Source organism: Mirounga leonina, unplaced genomic scaffold (genome assembly GCF_011800145.1).
Source record: "Mirounga leonina isolate KUSES-001 unplaced genomic scaffold, KU_Mleo_1.0 Mir_179, whole genome shotgun sequence".
NCBI lineage: Eukaryota > Metazoa > Chordata > Mammalia > Carnivora > Phocidae > Mirounga > Mirounga leonina.
This window is the reverse complement of record NW_023270466.1, coordinates 2,200,662-2,223,330: the sequence shown is the minus strand read 5'-3', so window position 1 is coordinate 2,223,330 and position 22,669 is coordinate 2,200,662. Positions and strand designations below refer to the sequence as shown.

Genomic DNA, 22,669 nt, shown 5'->3' with positions numbered 1-22,669 from the left:
TCCTGCTGCACTCCCTGGCTCTGCATTAGAGTTAATTGGCTCCTTTTACAGTGAAATGAGAGCCCCTCAACAGGGTGGAATTTCACTTAATTCACTTACAAATTGTCAGATTAACAAACCTTGGGCACACAGAGAGAAGCCATGTTCTGCCTTTCCATTTTCCAGAGAGGGGAAATAATTACATGTCTCTAACATTTACAGCACAATGAAGAGGACCAGATCCTTCTTCCTTTAATGGCCCCTCTAAGACTACTCTTTGTGTCTAAGTTATTTTATCATGATATAATGGTTACCTACTCTCCAGGGACTGAAGGCTTCAAACTCGGGATTTGAAAGAAGGAATGCAACCCTGAGATCTGGGGTCATGATTCTATCAAGGGATTCTCTGCTCACAACTGCTTTGGCCTCCCAAAGAAGGTGGATCATAGGCCACGTGTGAGAAGCTTCCAAGGAAATAGTGACCCTCTGGGCGTGTATGCTGAGCTTAGCATTCATTTTCTAGTAAGCTCTATCTCTTCATCTTTCCGCATAGGTTTACTGGAGGCCTGTCTTTTGGGGAATTGGGTTACAGTTTCTTCTCGGTCTCTTAATCCTAAGGACTGACCCTGGATTTATGGCTTTCAATTGGTTGGGCCAACAAGTTCAGGTAAGTTGGGTTCAAATGAACATCTTGCTTATAAGTGCTTCTGACATTTGGATGTAATCCTCAAGACATGTCAGAAATAGGTTTCTTCATCTGCATGAGTTGACTCACATTTTTGTTTGTGTAAACACATTAATCTGTCTAGTTTATTAATATTACAGTTGTCCCTCCCCCGTATCATCCACTGCATCACTCCCTTATCCCAACTGTCCCTTTCTTCCTGCCCCAGAGGGGTCACACTTCTAAGATGGTTCCACAAACAGAGAAACAGGCTTTCTTTGTATCGAGTGCTAACTAGCACCACCTGTGTGCCATCTAGGGCTTTGCCAGAACAAACTGACAGACCTGGCTCCTTCTCGAGCATCCTGGAGTCAGACTGAACGTTACAAATGACAAGAAATCTGTATGCGGGTATAGTTCAAAAATATTCTTCCACACCATCCACTGGAGCAGGGAAGGCTACGAAAATTTACCTGCCATATCTAACCAGCAAGTTTGCTGGGCTCCCCCTCTGCAGAGCCTGGGAGGTCCTGTGGACTCTAACCACCAACTCCGTGGTTGTAATGATCATCTGTTTTTCCTTCCTTTAACTCAGACCTTCTTGGAATACACTAACGCTGGTGCTGAATTTGTCTTCGGTGAGACATACACAGACCACTTCTTTGCATTTAAGGTAAACCAAATCCCCTTTCGAAGTAGTTACTTCCTTTTCAGTACCTTCTGCGTCTTTGTAGATATTCTGATAGAAACTGACCAGAAACCAGATATACACCTGCCGGGCATGTCCTAGGTGGATAGCACATCACTGCCTTTTTGCATTTATCGGATTTTCTCTGAAGTCAGTAGAATGCAAACATTTTACTTTGTTGCCATAGCATGGAGGGAAACATCTAGAGGAAGTCAGAAATATACAAATACTTTTGAGGGGGGCTCCTAGCATTGCCTGAGATACTTCTGAAAAATCATATGGGACAATAGTATCTGAGGCATCAGGGAAAGGAACATTTGGCAGTTGGCAATGAGGAGGCATATCAGGCCCGGGATCAGTGACAGCTCTGTGCTCAGGAACCCCCTCCATCTCCCAGAAGGAGACAGCTGTTCACCCACATGAGCCTCTCTTCTTCCAGAGCCATCTCCATGCTACACTTTTCCTATCTTTCCTTCAGCACAGCAGGCCTGGAGGCTGGGCCTTCTCCCAACCAAAGGAGGGACATTATGCTCCAGGGGAAAGGCAAGCTGGCCTCCCTGCACTCCCACAAGCCCCAGGAAGCTCGCTTTCCCCTGTAAAGACCCTACAAATATTTGTTGATGAGGCAGAAAGATGAATTCGGCTTTTCCTTCAGCATTCTCTTTTTGTGGTGTTATTGTTCGTACGCTTCTAACTTGTTTTCTCACTTAGGGACTCTGATTTTACCTCCAAACCACCCCGCTTCAGTTAGGTCAACGTTTATGCTGAATCTTTTTTTTAATTGCTCTTTTTTTTAAAACTGCTGATTTGATGCTTTGGTGCCGAGATGACTAAGCCAGCTCCAAAAGGCCAAGTGTTTACAAACTGAGATAGAAATATGCTCATATCATGAATTGAACCCAGAACTGGGAAAAAGAAAGTCACAAGGAAGGCATAACTTGCTGCCCAGACTGCACCAGTGTCTTTAGACATTTCCTACCCACCCTCCTCCCTCTTCCCCAGAGCAGGGGCCTCCATCCTTTCTGCCAAAGCAGAATCCCTGTGGGAACATTCAAGAGATAAGCTCCTTTAATTCCCCGAAGCTTTCAGGAAGGCTCTGCTTGCCCATTAAAGCCAATAAAAGCACATAAGTGACTGAGCTCTGAATAATGGCACCAAATGTCTTTTAATATATATTATTAATAGGTTTTTCTAAATTAGATCCTGTACAAATTGTCCTCGGTCATTCTACGCCTCTGGTGGCAGCCTGTCCCTGGTCATTTAGCTGGGGAACAGAGGGGAAGGGTACAGATGGATAGGGGTGTGGAGGGACCCAGCCCACAGCAAAGTGTGTTCCCTGCAGGGTAGAAACTGTTCACTGTGGAAACACAGGCTGCCTCAAAGGCACCCAAATAGCATCAGGGAAACAGGATCCAGAAAAAGACAACTCTGGTATCACAGAAGCAAACTAGTTTCCCAAGTTTATTTATTTTTTTTTTTAGTGATTAAAAACAATCTAAAAGTAAAATAATTATATTTTAAAAGCTAAACGAACGTGTGCTTACTTTATGAGAGGCAGTGTGGGTAAGCACCTACCGCGCTATATCTGCTCTGTGTAGCCCCTATAAATAAGGATCTGAGAGGCTACTCACACTCAGTTTTGACCAGGATCCTCTGCTAATGAGGCTGTTTAATATCAGAACTTCAAGAATATCTGTCAGTGGCCTTCAGTTTGTTGATCTAGTTATTACGAATTCCCTTGACACTGCATTCCTTCTCTGAGAAGCTGCAGTAAGAAAAGCTCATCATTGCAGAGAAACAAAAAATGTCAATTTCCTATGAAATATACTCAAGCTTATCCACAGCAAGTTCAAAGAAGAGAGGGTAAAGGGGGTGGGGGGCACTGCCTGATTAAAGTGTCATTTAGTTCAAAATGACATTGCTGATGATTTTGATGATGGTTTCAGCAGGGATAAGGAGACAGAAAAAAGACCTGATCTGAACTCTACTAATCCTACTGAGGCCAACATCAGCCCATGATTGCTTTCATGCCCCCACCTCGCCCCTAGGTCCTGCCAATCGTGATTTTCTTCAGCACCGTAATGTCCATGCTCTACTACCTTGGATTGATGCAGTGGATCATTAGAAAGGTACTGGGACTTGGGGTGCCTGGGTGGCTCAGTTAAGCATCTGCCTTCGGCTCAGGTCATGGTCTCGGAGTCCTGGGATCGAGCCCCAATCAGGCTCCCTGCTCAGCTGGGAGTCTGCTTCTCCTTCTCCCTTTCCTTCTGCCCCTCCCTCCTGCTTGTGCTTTCTCTCTCTCTAATAAATAAATAAAATATTTAAAAAAAAAAAAAGAAAGGTACTGGGACTTGAAGGGATTGGGTGACAGGTGTACAGCAATTATTTCAGGGACAAAGTCTTAAATGCGTTTTATCCAGGTTTTCCCAAAGTGCCTTTCTGTTTGTAGCAAGATTCACCACCACCTCATCTTCCACCCCAAGTTATCAGACCCCAACCAAAAAAACCTACATGGAGCCCTAGAGGCAATTTTACCTCAGGGACTTCTAATGGGGCTTTGATTCGCAGTCAGTGGTTACTGGCTATCTTCATAAAACCTTAGTAATTACTTCTTTAACCAAAGAATTGACTCCAGCAAAGCAGACACCTGTGGGGAGCACAGCATCCTTCCTTCATCCTGGCTGTCTTCCCTGTGCCTTACAGAGTCCCTGCTTCTCCTCGGGACATTGCAAAAATGGAGACTCTTGGTCTAGGAGTTGCTAGAGGATCGAAGCAAGAAGGGGAAGCTGCTTTGCGTTTCTGAGGGAGTTTGATAAGCACACACAAACTTAGGGGATAAAAGGTCCAAAGGTTCATCTCATTCCTGCCACCCCAGCAACTGTCAATTCTACTACACTCGTGTTAAATCGGAACATGAGGAAATGTGTGAGTTAGTTCAAATGCACACAAGCCGAGCAGTGCAGACAGAGTTTGGGCATAGCCATAGCCCTCCTTTGATCCTTGTAAATACATACAAGAGACGGAGGGAGGGAGGGAGGGAGAGAAAGAAACCAGAACCCCAGCAAAATTCAGAATTTCATCAAGAGTGTGCCAGGGCCCATATTTTTCTGATTGTTGACTTAAACATTCAGCATTCCTGTGCTCACGTCTAAGCAGAAAGGAAGGAGAGAATACAACAGGAGGTCCCCATCCTGAAGTGGGCACCACAGTCTCTAGTTGGAAGGGCCAGTGCATTAGGGGGACCATAAACCATGTTCATTTGAGAGTTTAGTAAAAAAGGCCAAACCTCAGCTACATCCCACTGCTTATTAGCTGGGCGATCTTAGACAAAATAACTAAACTGTTCTGTGCCTTGGATGCCTTTTCTATAAAATGGCTATGGTTACAGGATCTCCCTCAAAGGGTTATTATGATAATTAGATACGTTACCTGGATCAAGAGCATAAAACAATACTTGGAATGCAGTAAAGCTTGTCATGACTGTTAGCAATTATTATAATTTATTACTCTTATACAATGTTTCAATAGACAATTGTTTGTATATTGAATGTATGAATTCAAAGTATATACAATGATTCAGCGTTACCATTCACACAGGAGGACTGGATGGGTCCGCTCTGTAGACTAGGTAACATACACTCATATTTAGCACCATCACTGGCCTGCCCACAAGGGTGGAAGGCATTTTCCTCCAAAGATTTTCACCCCTACTTTGAAGTGTTGTGTATACAAACAGCTCTTCACTGACTTTGTCCCTTTTCCCCTTTTAGGTTGGATGGGTAATGCTCGTTACTATGGGATCATCTCCTATTGAATCCGTAGTTGCTGCCGGCAATATATTTGTTGGACAGGTAAGTTGTAATCTCGAAAAAACAAAACACCTGTTGAAATGGATACGCTTCCTAGAAAGTAGAATAAGAAATATAATGGTATTATTGCTTTTTAGTTTTGGGGTAGGGTGTCAAAATAAGGAACCCCCAGCATTGACAATGTCCAGATTCCAGAGAGAGAGAAGACGAGTGTCTGAGAGAGACCCCTTCCGAGCACACCAGTGTCAAATCTGGGTTCTTGAAAGTCTACGGAGAGGAGGAAAGACGGAATCCTTCTATCGAAGCACTGGGCTTCTCCTGTATCGATTCTCAACCAGTCTTTTCTGAGTTGACTGAATCGTTGAGGGCTCTGACCCGCCCTCCAGAGGCTAGCAGGTCACCCACTCAAATGGAGTTCACCACTTATCTTGAAGCTGCAAAGACGTGACAGGCAGCCTCACCTTCCTGGTGTAAGGCTTGTGGTAATGAAAGAGGCCAAGAAAGACTTTCCACCAATGCCCCTGCAGCTGTATAAATACTTAAGCTTATTCTCAACTTGTCTGAACTGGCCAACGGTCCGTCTCAGCGGGGCCTGAAGAAAAATGCTGATGAGGGGCGCCTGGGTGGCTCAGTTGGTTAAGCGACTGCCTTCGGCTCAGGTCATGATCCTGGAGTCCTGGGATCGAGTCCCACATCGGGCTCCCTGCTCGGCAGGGAGTCTGCTTCTCCCTCTGGCCCTCTTCCCTCTCGTGCTCTCTGAATCTCATTGTCTCTCTCGCAAATAAATAAAATCTTAAAAAAAAAAAAAAAAAGATTAACTAAATCCTTAAAAAAAAAAAAAAAAGAAAAATGCTGATGAGCAAAAGCATTTTCATCTTTCTGATCCATCACGCGGTTAAGTGCTTTGCCTGAAGCCTATTTAAGCAAGGAAATGTGATGCCAAGGGGTGTCCTTCAAAACAACAGTGTTCCTGGGGGCCTGGGTGGCTCAGTTGGTTAAGCGACTGCCTTCGGCTCAGGTCATGATCCTGGAGTCCCTGGATCGAGTCCCGCATTGGGCTCCCTGCTCGGCGGGGAGTCTGCTTCTCCCTCTGACCCTCCCCCCTCTCATGTGCTTGCTCTCTCTCATTCTCTCTCTCTCAAATAAATAAATAAAATCTTTAAAAAAAAACAAAAAACAAAAAACAGTGTTCCTAAGGGGTGGATGAGGAAGAAATGGTAATCATCCTCATCACTCAGAACAGGTAGCTTCAGGCAGAATGGAATCACACACCCAGGAAACAACGTGTGAATGCTTGCCAGCACCACCACCCAAGGAAATTGGATTTGAAACAAAATTCAAGTCACCCAGAGAAACACATGGCTCCAGATCCAGGCTTACGATGGCTACGGGCAGGCTGAGCCTTGTTGGTAAGCCCAGCTTGCAAGCCTGGAGTATAGCCTTTAGGGCGGGGCCCACACTTCCTTCCCTAGGCGTTGAAATTATTATAATTATAGTCATAAAATCTCTCAGGACTAATTAGAACACCATCTCGACGTGATTACTCCTACCTGCGGGGTAAGAGGGCTTATGTACTGAGTTTCTATTTAGTCCATGAAGTGAAGCTCAACACATTCAATCTTATAGAACAATTACAAATAATGAGGGGAAAATTGTAAAATTGCACACATGCTTCTGTGGTGCTCAATTTGATACTTAATATGCTAAAAGTACAGCTATTATTTATGGAGAGCCCCACGTTGCAAGCCGCCTGTCCTCCTTAATGGGATTCAAGCCCTCACAATGACACTCTAATTCCTTTCCACCCAAGGGGAAGAGTGGGGTGTCTGATTCCCAATTAGGAAAGTGCCTGTGGGCACCTGTCCTTGTTATTGCTAGTATTTTTTTATACTTGCATCTCTATGTCCTTGTGGTGTAAGCAAAGAGGTATATGGTCTGTCAAGAAGAAGCTGGAAGATGGGAAATTACCAGTTCACAAGGCCAGGGCAGTTACTTGGGCAATAGTGTTCCAACCTTAGAAAAGAATACCTGGCCATCAGACTCCAATCCTAGGCTGGTGGGGACCTTATATGAACTGGCCTTGCAAATTTTGCAGACTTTACACATGACTCTGTATACACACTGACGTAGGGTTCCATGACCCAGACATCGATGGTGTGTGTTCTCAAATGAATATGCATCAGAACCACGTGGAAGGCTTGTGCAAACACGATTGTGGGTCCCATTCCCAGAGTTTCTGAATCAGTAAGTCTGAGAATTTGCACGTCTACCAAGTTCCCAGGTGATGCTGATGGAGCTGTCTGTGGTTCACACTTAGAAATACTGCTTTAAGTCCAACTCTTGGTTTTAACTCAGCTTGTGATCTCAGGGTGGTGGGATTGAGCCCCACATCAGGCTCTATGCTTGTTGTGGAGTCGGCCTGAGATTCTCTCTCCCTCTCCCTCTGCCTCTCTTGCTTATGTGTATGTCTCTCTCTCTGGAATAAATAAATATATCTTTAAAAAGAAAGAAAGAAAAACTGCTTTAGAAAATGGAATCTTGGGGCACCTGGGTGGCTCAGTCAGTTGGGCATCCAACTCTTGGTCTCAGCTCAGATCTTTTTTTTTTTTTTTTTAAGATTTGTTTATTTATTTGACAGAGAGACACAGCGAGAGAGGGAACACAAGCAGGAGGAGTGGGAGAGGGAGAAGCAGGCTTCTCGCTGAGCAGGGAGCCTGATGTGGGGCTCGATCCCAGGGATCATGACCTGAGCCGAAGGCAGACGCTTAACGACTGAGCCACCCAGGTGCCTCTCAGCTCAGGTCTTGATCTCAGGATTATGAGTTTGAGCCCCTCATTGGGTTCCACTTAAAAAAAAGGAATCTTGAGTAGATTGGCACACCCTCCTAAGATCTAAAAGGAAACATTTAATCCGGTCTCGCTTTGTTTCCAGACAGAGTCTCCCCTGCTAGTCCAACCATACTTACCACACATCACCAAGTCTGAACTCCACGCAATCATGACCGCTGGGTTCTCGACCATTGCTGGAAGCGTGTTAGGTGCATACATTTCTTTTGGGGTAAGAATGTTTGAAGATAAATTTATGGAAAATTCAACCTCTTCTTTCTTTGTTGCTGTTATCTCTGTCATTTCTTTACCACTGCTGCTGGATAAGGAGGCCAAAAGAGTGTCCTTCACGCTTCCTTTGGCATTTGAGTGGAGTGACCCTGAGGAGCTTTGTGGCTTCACTTTTAAATCCCTGCCACCTAAATGCGAATGATATCCAACTATGCCAGAATGAAATCATATTATGAGGTTACTTCGGCCAAACATTTAAATATGTAAAACAAACAAACAAACAAAACCCACTATTACAGTCCCTAGTAAAGGCAGACAAGACCCGGGGTCAGCAAAGTATGGCTCATGGGTCAAACTAAACTGCTCCCCCTTTTTGGTAACTACAGTTTTACTGGAAACCAGCTACTTCTACTCATTTCTCTATGGCAGCTTTCATGCTACAGAGTTGGGTAGTTGTGGCCTGAAAAAGCCAAAAATGTTTACTCTCTGGCCCTTCACAGAAAAAGTTTTTTGACCTGTGGCTTAGAGCAGCAGTTCTCAAATCTTCCTGCACATTAGAATCATCCAGGAACTTTTAAAAACCCTAATGCCCAGGCCCATACCACAGAATAATTAAACCAGAATCTCTTGGGGTGAGACCCAAGCATCACGATTTTTTAAAAAACTCCTCCTGTACATTCTAATGTACAACCCAGTTGGAGAGCGGGTCGTCTGTGGCCCAGGGCTGCAGACCATTGTAACTGATGCTTGTGCCCCAAGCATGGAGTTTATAAGCCACACATATGAGGCACCCCCCGGTGGAGAAATGGAAGAACGCACAGCTGTGAGTTTCATCCCTCCGCGGCATCTGGGCCTTGGAGAGCCAACCAATAGGAAGAGGGAAGAGTAAAAGGGTGACAGAGATCTCAGGAATAGTAGCTTGTCTGGCTCTGCAGATGGTCCACTCCACCACCACCGTAGGAATTCTGCCTGCAGAAATGTGCTAGCTGGAATGGGAGTGGGGAAGGAGATGCAGATACTGGCATTCTGGAAATACAGGCAAGAGAATCCTGAAACAAAATAAGGATGTGGGGAGAAAAGGGAAAAGAGTTTAAGTAGGCCCACAGTGAGGGAAACAGAAATCACTTACAGATTAAAGGGACGCTGGATAAATGAATATTATATAAAGACACCACGGATTTCAGGAGAGCGAAAGGAGGACAGAGGGGTGTATCCGTTCCTGCACCCCCAGATGCTTCCCCTGTCTAAACTGATGACGTGATGAAATACGGGCTTTAGGGACTATTTAAACATTCAAAAGGTCCACAGAGAGGTAGAGGAATCTGGGAGTTCTTACAAAGGATTAATTCTCTTCTGAAATGATTAGATTTTGGTTTGGGGCTTCTCCCCAGAGGATGTGGTCAATTAACACCAATTCCTCCCTTTTCCCTCTGACTCTCAAGGTGATGCCGGCTTGGCTCACTGAGCGCTTCCAAGCCTCCAAAGAAACACTTCTCTGGCATAGGGTTCAATTCTGCCCTTCTCTTCCCTTGTAAGGCTTTTGGGCCATTCATCCTGAACACAACAGAAAAGCCAAACCTCAGCTGACCTTCTTTCTCCCGAAATCACAGGTTTCACCCTCCCACCTGTTAACTGCCTCAGTCATGTCTGCACCTGCCTCACTGGCCGTGGCTAAACTCTTTTGGCCTGAGACAGAAACACCTAAAATAACCCTCAAAAATGCCATGCAAATGGAAAGTGGGTAAGTGGGACGCCTAATTCATACAAGCTGGGGAGTTGCCTGGGCGGGGGGAGGATCCAAATACAAAGCACAGCGGAAAGTTGATCACTGGAGAGTACAGTGAATCACGGTATTAAGGTGAACTTAATTTCCCAGTGACTATTAGACTTCACGAGACTTCCAAAAAAAAATCTCTTTTCGGTATTTGCAAAGCTTCCTAAATACTTGAATGTCAATACAATTCCTTAACGGTTCATTGTAGATATTTCATTTAAAATACAGTATAGTGTTTATTGAGCCCTGATTTATGACTATTGGAGAGCCATGGGACAACCATTTCTGGAAGTCTCTTATATAATAGGACAATGAAGGTGTGATATAGGTATCTTTAGCCCCTCGTCAATTCATTTTCTTTTGCCCTGTACAAAAGAAAGAAAAAAAGGGTGAAAAAAATGAAGGGGTTTAGGGTAGTCAAAAGAATCTAATTCAATAACAGAATCCATCAACGAGCATGTTGCTGAGATTCATCCCTTGTTTGTATGTAGGTACAGTCAGTGAAAAGCAAGTTGTCAAAGAATGCATGTATGGAATATGTGTGATTCCACTTACAAAGTTAAGCAAATGTGTAAACCTATACAGCATATTATTTAGGCATACACTCATAGAGGAAAAATGAAAAGAAAGGAAATGATAAGCAACTTCTAGGGAGCCAGGTACCTCTGAGACTGAAGAGGATGAGATTAAGGAAGAGGGGTTACTCAAAGGTGACAGTGACATTCCATTTCTTAAATGAGGTGATATTCAGGCCTTCTTTGAATTATTAGTTCTTATACCATGAATATTTTATAAATATTTTCTGCTAGCTACCTTAATGTAATTTTTAAAACCTATAATATTTTTATCATTTCCCAAATTTTTCATTATTGATCCTCCCCCAATTAACAGAGTAGCATAACAGTTAGACACCCATATGCCCACCACCTACACTCAGCAATTATAAGATTTTATTTATTTATTTGACAGAGAGAGAGACACAGCAAGAGAGGGAACACAAGCAGGGGGAGTGAGAGAGGGAGAAGCAGGCCTCTGCTGAGCAAGGAGCCCGATGCGGGGCTCGATCCCAGGACCCTGGGATCATGACCTGAGCCGAAGGCAGACGCTCAACGACTGAGCCACCCAGGTGCCCCTACACTCAGCAGTTACAAAGGCCATCATGGTTTCATGGAATTTAGGTATTTTGACCAAGGAATGAGCCTGAGAGTTTGTGTCTCTAACCAATGAGCTCTGATTATGCCATTTCTACACCTGTGATGTCCATCCACTGACAACACCTTGATAATTCTGGAATTGTTTTTTTTTGATAAAGTGATTCAAGGAACCTCCTAGAAGCCGCAACACAGGGAGCATCCTCATCCATCTCCCTGGTGGCAAACATAGCTGTGAATCTGATTGCCTTCCTGTCCCTGTTGTCTTTTGTGAATGCAGCCCTGTCCTGGCTTGGAAACATGTTTGACTACCCACAACTGAGTTTTGAGGTATAATTCCATCATGTCTCTCCTCATTTTGTTTCTGCCTATCTTTGTTTAAAAATAAAACAGGTTTGTGAATTGCCTTCCCTAATACCTGTAGTATACTTACATGATGCACACACTTATCATGTATCTCCCATCTTCCCACCACTGCCCCTCACCACCCCCCAATCTCCTACCACCCTCCAGGAGAGAATGACTGACCTCACGCCAGGTATCCAGGTTACTTCAAATGATCCAAAGCCAACCTTGACTCCTAATGGATAGAGATGGGCAAGGCAATATGAGGGGATTTCTATGCTTTAAAGGAGACACAGAGGGGTTGGGAAAAATCTTGTCACAAGGGTTAGGCAGAAGAACTGGAAGCAAATCACCACTCTAATAAAGTATCTGTTTTTGGGTTTTGTAGGTAATATGCTCCTACATCTTCATGCCCTTTTCCTTCATGATGGGAGTAGACTGGCAAGACAGCTTTATGGTTGCCAAACTCATAGGCTATAAGACATTTTTCAATGAATTTGTGGCTTATGAACACCTCTCAAAATTGATCAGTTTAAGAAAGGAGGCTGGACCCAAATTTGTGGATGGTGTGCAGCAATATATGTCGGTGAGTAAATACACTGATTTCGGAATACACTTCTTTTTTTTTTTTAAAGATTTTATTTATTTATTTGAGAGAGAGAATGAGATAGAGAGAGCATGAGAAGGGGGAGGGTCAGAGGGAGAAGCAGACTCCCCGCCGAGCAGGGAGTCTCATGCGGGACTCGATCCCGGGACTCCAGGATCATGACCTGAGCCGAAGGCAGTCGCTTAACCGACTGAGCCACCCAGGCGCCCCCAGAATACACTTCTTTATCACGTATATACATTCGTCAAACAGTCACTGGTGCTTCAGGTGCAGGTGCAGGTCAGGCACTTGGGGATACATCAAAGAACAAAACAGAACAAATATCCCTGATCTCATGGAACCATAGTGAACACAGCACCTCATAATTTCCATTATGTTGAATTAATCTGCGTGCGTGTGTCTGTGTGTGTCAACACAGCTAATCCTTACTCCTGTGATCATTTACTTTTGAGAGCTGTGGATCCAAAACTAGAGTCCTGTGAGCTGGGACTGGAGTCAGTCAATCAACAAATAGTTGCTACATGGCTTCTACGTGCAATGCAACTATGCCCTGAATGCACAGCCTTGAACAAGTGATGAGGTGGCCTCAGGGGCTCATTGTCTAATAATCTTGAAGGTCTCTTCATTCCAGCTTTAGAAATTCTATGAACTCTGAGAAACTTCCCAAAGGCAAGGTAGTGCCTGGACATCCTAAAGAAATAGGGAGACACAGTTGCTCCTCTCCAAGTGGGTGAGGTGAGAGAAGAGCTTGGATTATGGTCCAAACTTTTGAGATAAGCATCCTACAACTATCTCAGCACTTCAGGTCAATAGGCTCCAAGGAGATGCTCATGTCTGCTTGGCCTTGAATGGGATAAGGAACTCAGGTGAAGCTAAGACTTAGGTCATATTTTACAGCCAAGTCTCCAGCTTTTCCTTTCCTGAAAAACAGAATTATCACGCACATGGAAACTCTCGGGGAAATGGTGAACATTTCGGACCATCACCATTATTCACTGAAACAAGCGATTTATAATAAATGTTCTAGGCATGTATTTGGCTTTAAAAGGAAAGGGGAGGAAAAGCATGCTGCCCAAGGTTCTAATTAAGATTGCCTACCACTGAACACCACCACCATCTCTCCCAGTCTCCTGAAGACCAAACATGCAAATCTACTCCCACATATTCTACAAAGACTCCAGGAGAGTACTGTTTTGTATTTTATGGTCAGGGGCGTTTGACCCACACATCTGATAACAGAGGCTCTGTAGGGCTCCTGTTTCTCAAATGTTTATTCTTCAACTGGCCATGCGGTGGAGCTTGGCCGAATGTCTTCACTGTTTGGATGCCACCACAAACCAGTTTGCTCCCCTGCCAAAAGTAAACAATGGGCTAAATTAAGTGAATTGTTTTCCATCCCCAACTGCCAGTTGCCAGGAGAAAGTAGTTTTGTTAATGAACAAAGCAAGCTCACAATCCTGGCAGTGCTGAACAGGTTTGTGAACAGTTATTACGAGAATAGACAGAACAGGAGGGCTGACTTGGGTTGGGGGTGAGCCCAACCAGAGGCAGACCCACAGAGGGTATTTGGAAACAGGAGCCCAAGAGCTTCTGCTACTGTTGAGTCATAATGGCAAAAGCATTTTGTTTTTCCCAATTTCTTATTTCCAGTCGACAAAATGGGGATAAGTCCCTGCAATTTTTGTTTACGAACCAACAAGTGGTGGGGGTGTCACAGCATCTCCCGGAAAAGGCACCACATGACCGAAGCATAAGATCTGGGTCTATGAGGCGAAACCCAGTGTTATCCAGGTCAGAATATGTATGTAGCATGTTGTCCGCAGAATGAGCTCTTTGCTACTCCGTGATCTTTTCTTTCTTAGCATAAAAGTAATACTTTGCATGTTTGTTTATTTACATTTAATGTATACATACCATGGTCCAGAATTCAAAAGGTACAAAAAGGCAAGAGGGAAAAGTAAGTCATCCTCCCTATTTCTCTGCCACTCAGCTCTTTTTCCTGTACCATTATTAAGCTCTTAACCTTACTCTTCGCATGTAATAACACATCTCGTATGCCTTTCCCCATCGGTGTCTGTGAAATAGTATTCTCTGGTATGAACACACCTTTATGTATTTTAACCAGTCTCTTGTTGATGGACACTGTTACCAATTTTCTGCCGTTGGAAGCAGTGCTACGAAGACTGTCTTTATACATACAGCACGTTTGCTCAGGTGCTAGGAGAGCTGTATGATATACTGTTCATCTCCCAGAGCAGTGGAGCTCTTTCCATCATGTAATCTTGCACATGTATGGGAAAAGGCAAGGCAGTATCATTTCAGCCTCCTTTTCCTCTTATTATAAAACCCTACATGGCCACATCTGTGTAATCCCTTCCTGCAGATCCCCAGAAACAGGAAAGACATATCTCAAGTGCTTTGTGCCATCTCCCTCCCCACGGTCTCTTAATAAGCCTGCCTATTTTTGAAGCCAATTGAACTAAATGAAAAGCACTAGAGAGAGCAGGGAATGAGGATGAGCTTTTCCAGAAACAGCAGACTGCTCAAATACATGAAATTTTTTTTCCTGCCTGCTATATGCACGCTGATTGAAAATATCAACAAAGGCGTTCTGAGAAAACCATGAAAGAGAAGAGGGGCCTTATAATCAACAAGAAAATTTACCATGGCCACTCGAGTCTTGGATGTGAGCTTTTAAAAAATCCAGTTAGTTGGGGGATAAAAAGGCACCACTACTTTTGAATGTAGTATTTTCCTGGTTTGTTCTTTAAACCAAATCATAGATTTTTCAGGGTTTTGGAAAAGAAAATTATTGCCTCAATTGTGTGGGTGCCTTTGCCAGATTGGGTGAGTTTCTGGTGAACCACAAAGTCTACTGAATCTTCTGAGTATCCTGTGATCGGTCCCTCAACCTGAGAAAGAATTATCTGGTCTGAGCAACACCTCTTGGCTGTCAGAGTAGAGCCAGAGGGCCATGCTCATCCTTCTACAAATTCACCTCCCATCTTCCTACTGCCCATGAAAGGACTATTACTCATTCTCCCACTGCTAAGCGGACACCTAATAGTCCTATGGGATGGTTAGATCTGAGGACCAAAGAAAGGCAAACACACACCACAACCAGAATGAAAGGAACCCTCTGTGATGTCCTATGAGTTTCCTTTTTACTAATATAATGCCTTTTCACTGAAGTATAATTTATGCACAAAAAAGGCCCTTTTTTGGTGTATATACAAGTTGTGACAAATATATCACCTGTGTAAGTTCATCCACAGTGAATATATAGAACATGTCTATCACACCTAGAAAATTTCTCTCATGGCCAGCTGCAGTCAACAGTACCCTTACCCACTCCCTCATTCCCAGACGGCCTGATCTTTCGTTCACTATAAATTACTTTTGCTTGTAAAATTTCATGCAAATGGACTCACTTGGCATTCATGTTGTTGCATGCATTAGTTATTTTCCTTCTTACTGCAGAGTAGTATTCTATTTTACAGATATCCATAATTTGTTTATCCATTTGTCTGTCGAAGGACATTTGGGTTGTTTCCAGCTTGTAGCTATTATGAGTGTAGCTGCCATAAACACTCATGTACATATGTTTTTATTTCTCCTGGGAAAACTCCAGAGTGTTATTGCTGACTGATACAGCCTGTATCTATTAACTTGATAAGAAACTGCCAAGTATGTTTGTACTTTATAAATAAGCTGTGTCACTTTACATTCCCACCAACAACGTACAAGGATTCCGGTTGCTCCACAGCCTCGTCAACACTTGGTATTGTCCATTTTTTAGCCATTTTCACGGATGTGTAGTGGTATGTTATTGTTTTGATTTGCACTTTCCTGGTGACGAATGATGCTGAAACCTTCTCATGTGCTTGTTGGCCATTTACATGTCTTTTGTGAAATCTCTTTAGCCATTTTTTATTGGGTGTTTGTCTTCTTATTGTTAAATTATAACAGCTCTTTACACATTCGCAATAAGTCCTTTGTCAAACAAATGTAATGTAAGTAGTTTCTGGGACCAATTTGATATCCTCAGTAGGTTAGCACTGTGCCTGGCACGTTATAGCAAGTGGCCATGAATATTAGGAGTTATCATCGGGCAGAAAGTAGCATTTGTAGAGGCTAAGACTACCGATTCCAAATCCTTTGTAGAGAGTCTCTTAATCCAGACAGCCCCTTTCCCTCTTTCAAAATTCAAGGGGAACTGGAAAAAAAAAAAAGTCTAGGAAGCAACAGGTGTTTGACACCATGCGTTGCAAACTCACTTGTCAATATTGATTCCATTGTCAGAAAAGGAAGCCTGGTTAGGATGTCAGATTAACTAAGCTGAGTCACACCATGTTTACTTCTGTGTGTTTATGCTTATTTACAGATTCGTTCTGAGACTATTGCCACCTATGCTCTCTGTGGCTTTGCTAATTTCGGTTCCCTAGGAATAGTGATCAGTGGACTCAGTAAGTGAAAAGAATATTCTTCAACAATATATGTGACATAAACATACTTTCGATCTCCATCTTGCTCTGTAACATTATTTGTCAGGGGGAAAAAGGTCCTGTGACAGTAGTAAATCCTTTGGGGTCTATTTTTTATCCCCGCTCTACAATATAGTTTTCCTATGTAACCCAAGCTAACCTCAGATGACACATAGGTTTCACTTTGCATGCCAATTCCAGTGGATTTATAATGGCCACGTGGAGAAGGATTCTGAGGCCCAGGGCAAGTGGGAAAATGCTGTGATTAATTAGTGATGTCTGCCACAGGCATAGAAGTAGATGGTGATGATGAGTTGCGGATGTTTGGATCTCACCTTGAAATCCATTTGCTTTGCTATGCCCTCCAGACACTGTGGTGAAACTTAGAATAAAACATAGGACTTGCTTCTTCTGTAGAAAATGGAAGCTTCTGGGCCTTCTGGTGTGGACAAATTTCTTCCCCTCCTTCCCCACCAGAGAATTTCTCTGGATGTGGAGCTCATCACAAAGCTCTTGAATCTTGACTTTCCCAGTTAATTTGGAAAAAAAAAAAGAAAGAAAGAAATGTCACACCTGAGACGCCCAGCCCCAGAACAATTCTCAGGGGCTGGGAGTTTGGGATTCCCAATCAATGACCTCAACATTAATCTCCTGTTTCCATGTCTCCCAGCATCCATGGCTCCTTCCAGAAAGCACGATATTGCCTCAGGGGCAATGAGAGCGCTGATCGCGGGGACCGTCGCCTGCTTCATGACAGCCTGCATTGCAGGTACTACATGCCCATCTTTTGTGTCCTGTGTCCTGGAGCCCACAGAATGGCAGCTTTCAGGGGGGCCATGCCCCCACCCTGAAGATGCAGCATCTGCTGCTGCCAGAAGCTGAGATGCAGAGTTGCTGCTGAGCATATTGTAAAGTGAAATGTGCAGAGCATGGTGGAGAAGCTAAAAACAGAAGGAGGGCTCGGTAACGCTGTTAATTAATAACATGGATGGCACTCTATTTCACTTCCAGGGATACTCTCCAGCACCCCCATAGACATCAACTGCCATCACATTTTAGAGAATGCCTTCAACTCCAGTCTACCTGCAAACACAACTGATGTGGTATCTTGTTGTCAAACTCTATTGAACAGGTATTGTATTCTTGAGTCTGACTTCTTCATATCCATTATTAATAAACAAATTAGGCCTAAAGACCCCATCCACTTATTTTTATAACTTTATAACTCTGTGTTCAAAAATAAGAACTTGTGGGGCGCCTGGGTGGCTCAGTCAGTTGAGTCAAGCTGACTCTTGATTTCAGCTCAGGTCATGATCTCAAGGTCATAAGATTGAGCCCCTCATCAGGCTGCTTGCTCAACGGGGAGTCTGCTTGTCCCTCTCCCTCTGCCCTCCCCCCACTCACACTCACACACTCTCTCTCTCTCAAATATATAAATCAATCTTTTAAAAAGAGAAAAATAAGAACTTGTGCAACAATTCTAAATCACCTTTCAACTTGACTTTTCTCAGCTGAGACTAGGAACTATAATACTAGCAAGTGCTGTGCAAACATTTCTTATGCCACCAGCTTTGTGATACGCCCTTTGCATGAATTAGCTCATTTAAACCTTGGAACCACCGTATAAGTTAAGAACTATTGCTCTTTTTAGTGTTTGATAAAATCGGGCCTTGAGAAGGCTACACCACTGTCCCAAGCAGAATGAACGTAAGCACAATCCAGATACAAAATGGAGGTCTTTCTGCCCAGAGAGTCCATGCCCTTAACTAGTACCCAAGCACTAGGTAGGTGGTACTGTGTCTCTTTCAAGGGCATCAAGCAGTGCGGGCTGTCCTGACGACATGGCAATAGTGATGGTGTTGGGCTACACTGCATGAGGGGCCACCAGTGACCCATACTGGCCACTCCCACGCTCTACAGCTTCTATCCGCAAAATCAATATCCCAACCCCGTTTGCCCTTCTTAATGTGCATGTGTTTTATGAGGATTGATTCTTGGTTTATTCTGGAAGAAAGAGGGGGAGTCCTTGAGGCCAGACAGGATTTGAGAGTCAAAACCAATTCTCTGGAGCCTCTGTCCTTAACCCACCCTAACCTGAAAGTGAGGGAGGAAATCAGCTTCCCACCCTATGCTATTTTTAATGTGTCTCCTCCTGCTCATCTACTGTTTCTGTCTTCTAAGGCTCAACTAACTGTTTTATTCTGCTTTCCACCAGCACTATTGTCAAAGGCCCTGGTGAGGTCATCCCAGGAGGAAACCACAGCTTGTCTTCTTTAAGGGGTTGCTGCATGTTATTGTTGCCACCAACACTGAACTGCAGTTGGATCTCTAATGCATTTTGAGTTCAGCTACTTCTCTGATGGAACTCCAGGAACTCTGCTTTGGCAAGGAAAAAAAAATAATAATAACCACTATTCTTCATGGATGGATATTTCCATCATGGAGTCAGCTTCAACTGGAAAGAGGAAAAACAGCAGTGAACCCTTCAGATGTCCAGCATCATCCTCCTCTCCTTCTTCCCTCCCTTCTGTAAACCCTTCCCCACTGAGAACTACTATGATATTTCAAGATGAGCTATTGTCTCCAGTCCCAAAGATGTTTCCTGACCCTAGAATTTTATGAGATTTTACCAGAATGCAGGTGTAAATGATGGCTCACAACAATGGGGTTATGGCTCAGCCACCCCCAGAGTGGCTCACTTCTAAAACATCTCAGGGGAGGTCACTGCATTCACCCTGGCTGACCTGAAGTAGCCAGAACTTGAATCTCACATGGAGAAGGATCAATCATTTATCACCCACTCATTGCCTGCCCTGAAGAAGTCCTACATAAATCAAGAGCCCTTTAGGAGAACATTTAGACCATTCTAAAACCAGGTTTTAAATCCTGTATGTTTAGAGAGTTATACCAGTCATCTTACCCTAAATTTTGCTGCAATAAGAAATAAGCCAAAAACCTTGGTGACTGACAATTTATTTTTCCCTTACACCTTATGCTTATTGAGGGTCAATTTTGGCTGTATTTCATGTTGTCTTCATTTCCAGGACTCATGCGAAAGAAGCAGCCACTATGTGAGGTATGTCGGGAGACGGGGGAAAAAACGTTGGCTCGCAAAACCTCTGCTAGGAAGGACCCTTCACTTCTACTACATTCCGTTACCCAAAGCTAATCATATGATTAGTCCACTGGCAAAACTTTATTTTTTTCAAAAGCTTCATAATAGTCCATGACATATTATGTATATGTATTAATCATTCTTCTAAGGAAAAGCATCCACTTTGGGGGGTTTTGTTTTGGTGTTGGCTACTTTGAACAATACCTGCCCACTTACTTCACACACCAGTGGCTTTATTCTATGGCAGGGCTATCTGACAGAAATATAATGCAAGTCACATGTGATTTAAAATTTTCTAGTCGCTACTTTAAAAAGGTAAAAAGAGGGGCACCTGGGTGGCTCAGTTGGTTAAGCGTCTGCCTTCGGCTCAGGTCATGATCCCACGGTCCCGGGATCGAGCCCCACATTGGGCTCCCTGCTCAGCGGGAAGCCTCTCCCACTTCCCCTGCTTGTGTTCCCTCTCTCACTGTGTCTCTCTCTGTCAAATAAATAAATAAAATCTTTAAAATAAAATAAAATAACATAAAAAGAAACTGGTAAAATTAATTTTAATAATACGTTTGACCCAATAGATCCATGAAATTATCATTTCAATGAATTTATATTCTTTTTATTGAACTAAGCCTTTAAAATCTAGTCTATATTTCATACTTGGAGCATATCTTGAGACACTACATTTTCATTGGCAATACTTGATCTGTATTTAGATTTCATAAAATGCTGAATGGCTTTGGGTGGCTGAAAGTTTCCCTCCTCCCAGTGAAACCACTTAATGGAGTTTTGGGCACATGATGATGTCTCCACTCTTCTTTAGCAAACATAAAAGCTGGAGGGCCGTTTGCTCCCCTCAGTTTATCCTACACCCACCTACCCACAGGCTTCTGAGGTTTCTGTGTGCTTCCTATATGTTTGTTTAATCGCTGTCTCAGGTCACTCAGTGCTGACAGCATGTTGCTGTGAATCTATGCACCCTGAGCTTGTTTCAAGACAAGGCGGTGACATCTCTTTTGAAGAATTCTGCACTCTGTCTAGTCTGCCTGGGAAATCTGAAGCCCCCATACTTCTCTCTGTGTCTATCTTCACACCAGTACAGTTTCCACTAGTCTGAAGGACGTTTTTTAAACACAGTATTATGGGTCCAGATATGAATGTTTCCTATTTTTAATCAAGATGAAAGTTTGCTTTGCTGCTTCTTATTCTTTGTTGTTTTCCACTGCCTTGCAAAAATGGCATTTCTGTCACCAATCCAGAAGCAATGGTTATAAACAAATTCTCTGACCCTGCAGAGGCCTTACGGTCTCAGCAAAGAATAGACTGTAGTCCTGGGGTATGGAGAATTTACTTTGATTTTTTTTTTTAATTTCATTGGTAAAACCGGCACACCCAAGCAGTTAGATCTGAGTGAGAAGGTCCCTCTAACTATACAGATTACCAACAATCATTCATTTTGCAAGTGCTCCCAAATAATTGTTTTAATATTTCTGTAGTTTAATTAGGCCGGTAGGCCACTGTGAAGAGCTTAAGGTGTGCACTTGCCCAGTGAAGCTGACTTCCAATTACAGAACAATTCCCAAACCAGGCATGCTTATAAAGAAGGTATTGAAGGACACAGTGTGACAGGAAGGATTAAACTACTCTCCATGTACAGGAGGCAGGGACAGGGGAGGCAATCATTCACATTTTAAACAGGCAGGAGCACAGGACTTAAGAAGAAATGTCTGGTCCAGGTGCACCATACGGCGCTAATGAACCATATGGTCCTGAGAAAAGCTACTTTTTACAACCTGTTACTTAATTTTAAAAATTGCTTTAAGCTCCAGCAGGAAGGAAAGTATACAGGTACCCATTTTTTTTCTGGATCTAAAGACAGCATAAGCTTAGGGTAATTATGTTTTCTTTTCTATTACAAAGGCCATGTGATTGACCTCTGGATGTACAGTGAGTCATATTAACCCCGGTCCTTAGTGGACTAGTTGGCATTTTCATTTCAAGAGACTCTAGAAAGTAAACAATAAATCTGCATCAAGCCAGCCCCTCTTACCCATTATGCCTTTTGCAAAATAGGAGGACAAATTTCTGATAGGAGGGATACAGCCTGTAATCATACAACAGAGAAAAGCATTTAAATGACAACCTTGGAATGTTGTCCTCTGGCAACCACTTTGCCATGAGACACTGGGATTAGGGAAAAATTGATGTCTTGCACCCTATGTTAACATGCAGAATCAGCCCTCCATCTTCCATATGCTGAGCATGCTTCCAGTCATTTCCATAAAATAAGAGAATTGTAGAGTCCTAGGTCATTCAGAAATGTTTCCATCTCCTCTAGACAACCCCACCCCCACCCCAGGCACATAGAGCCACCAAACTCATAGATTACTATGGCTAAAGGCAGAGTTGGGTACAGTATTCCCTGGTCTACTCTGAATCCCTTCCACTGCAGAGTATCTACCTCATTCCATAATTGTTTGTCCCTATGTCTGTCTGACCACTAGACTACTAATTCCTATGTATCTCTAGTACCTAGCACCTGGCATCTAGTACACATTCAGGAAATATTTGTTCAGTCCATGAATAAATGAATATTGCAAAATGGCTCATCTCCACATAAGCAGGAACAGTTAATTGGATCACTGTTAAAAACTTCTTAAAGTCTTGGGGCACCTGGGTGGCTCAGTTGGTTAAGCCACTGCCTTCGGCTCAGGTCATGATCCTGGAGTCCCGGGATCGAGTCCCGCATCGGGCTCCCTGCTCGGCAGGGAGTCTGCTTCTCCCTCTGACCCTCCCCCTCTCATGCTCTCTCTCATTCTCTCTCTCAAATAAATAAACAAAATCTTTATAAAAAAAAAAAACTTCTTGAAGTCTCATCAAAAATGCATATTCCTAATAAAAATTGCAAGTGATACGCCAGTGTATAACTGAGAAATTGGAAATCTTCCTCCCACCTCTCTTTATGCCCCCAAATCAGCCACAGTTAACACTTTGGTGTCGCTGCT

General features: G+C 43.4%; 1 protein-coding gene across 1 annotated transcript in view; it reads left to right on the top strand.

Moving 5' to 3' along the window:
• Nucleotides 1-18,900, top strand: part of SLC28A3 (solute carrier family 28 member 3) — a 42,179-nt gene extending 23,279 nt beyond the window's left edge. The window contains exons 9-20 of the mRNA XM_035024481.1: nt 533-646; nt 1,239-1,316; nt 3,380-3,460; nt 5,102-5,182; nt 8,073-8,198; nt 9,808-9,938; nt 11,284-11,452; nt 11,856-12,053; nt 16,459-16,540; nt 17,229-17,327; nt 17,570-17,690; nt 18,774-18,900. Of these exons, the coding sequence (XP_034880372.1) occupies nt 533-646; nt 1,239-1,316; nt 3,380-3,460; nt 5,102-5,182; nt 8,073-8,198; nt 9,808-9,938; nt 11,284-11,452; nt 11,856-12,053; nt 16,459-16,540; nt 17,229-17,327; nt 17,570-17,690; nt 18,774-18,900 (1,407 nt within the window). The remainder of the gene's footprint in view (nt 1-532; nt 647-1,238; nt 1,317-3,379; nt 3,461-5,101; nt 5,183-8,072; nt 8,199-9,807; nt 9,939-11,283; nt 11,453-11,855; nt 12,054-16,458; nt 16,541-17,228; nt 17,328-17,569; nt 17,691-18,773) is intronic.
• Nucleotides 18,901-22,669: the final 3,769 nt, after the last annotated feature.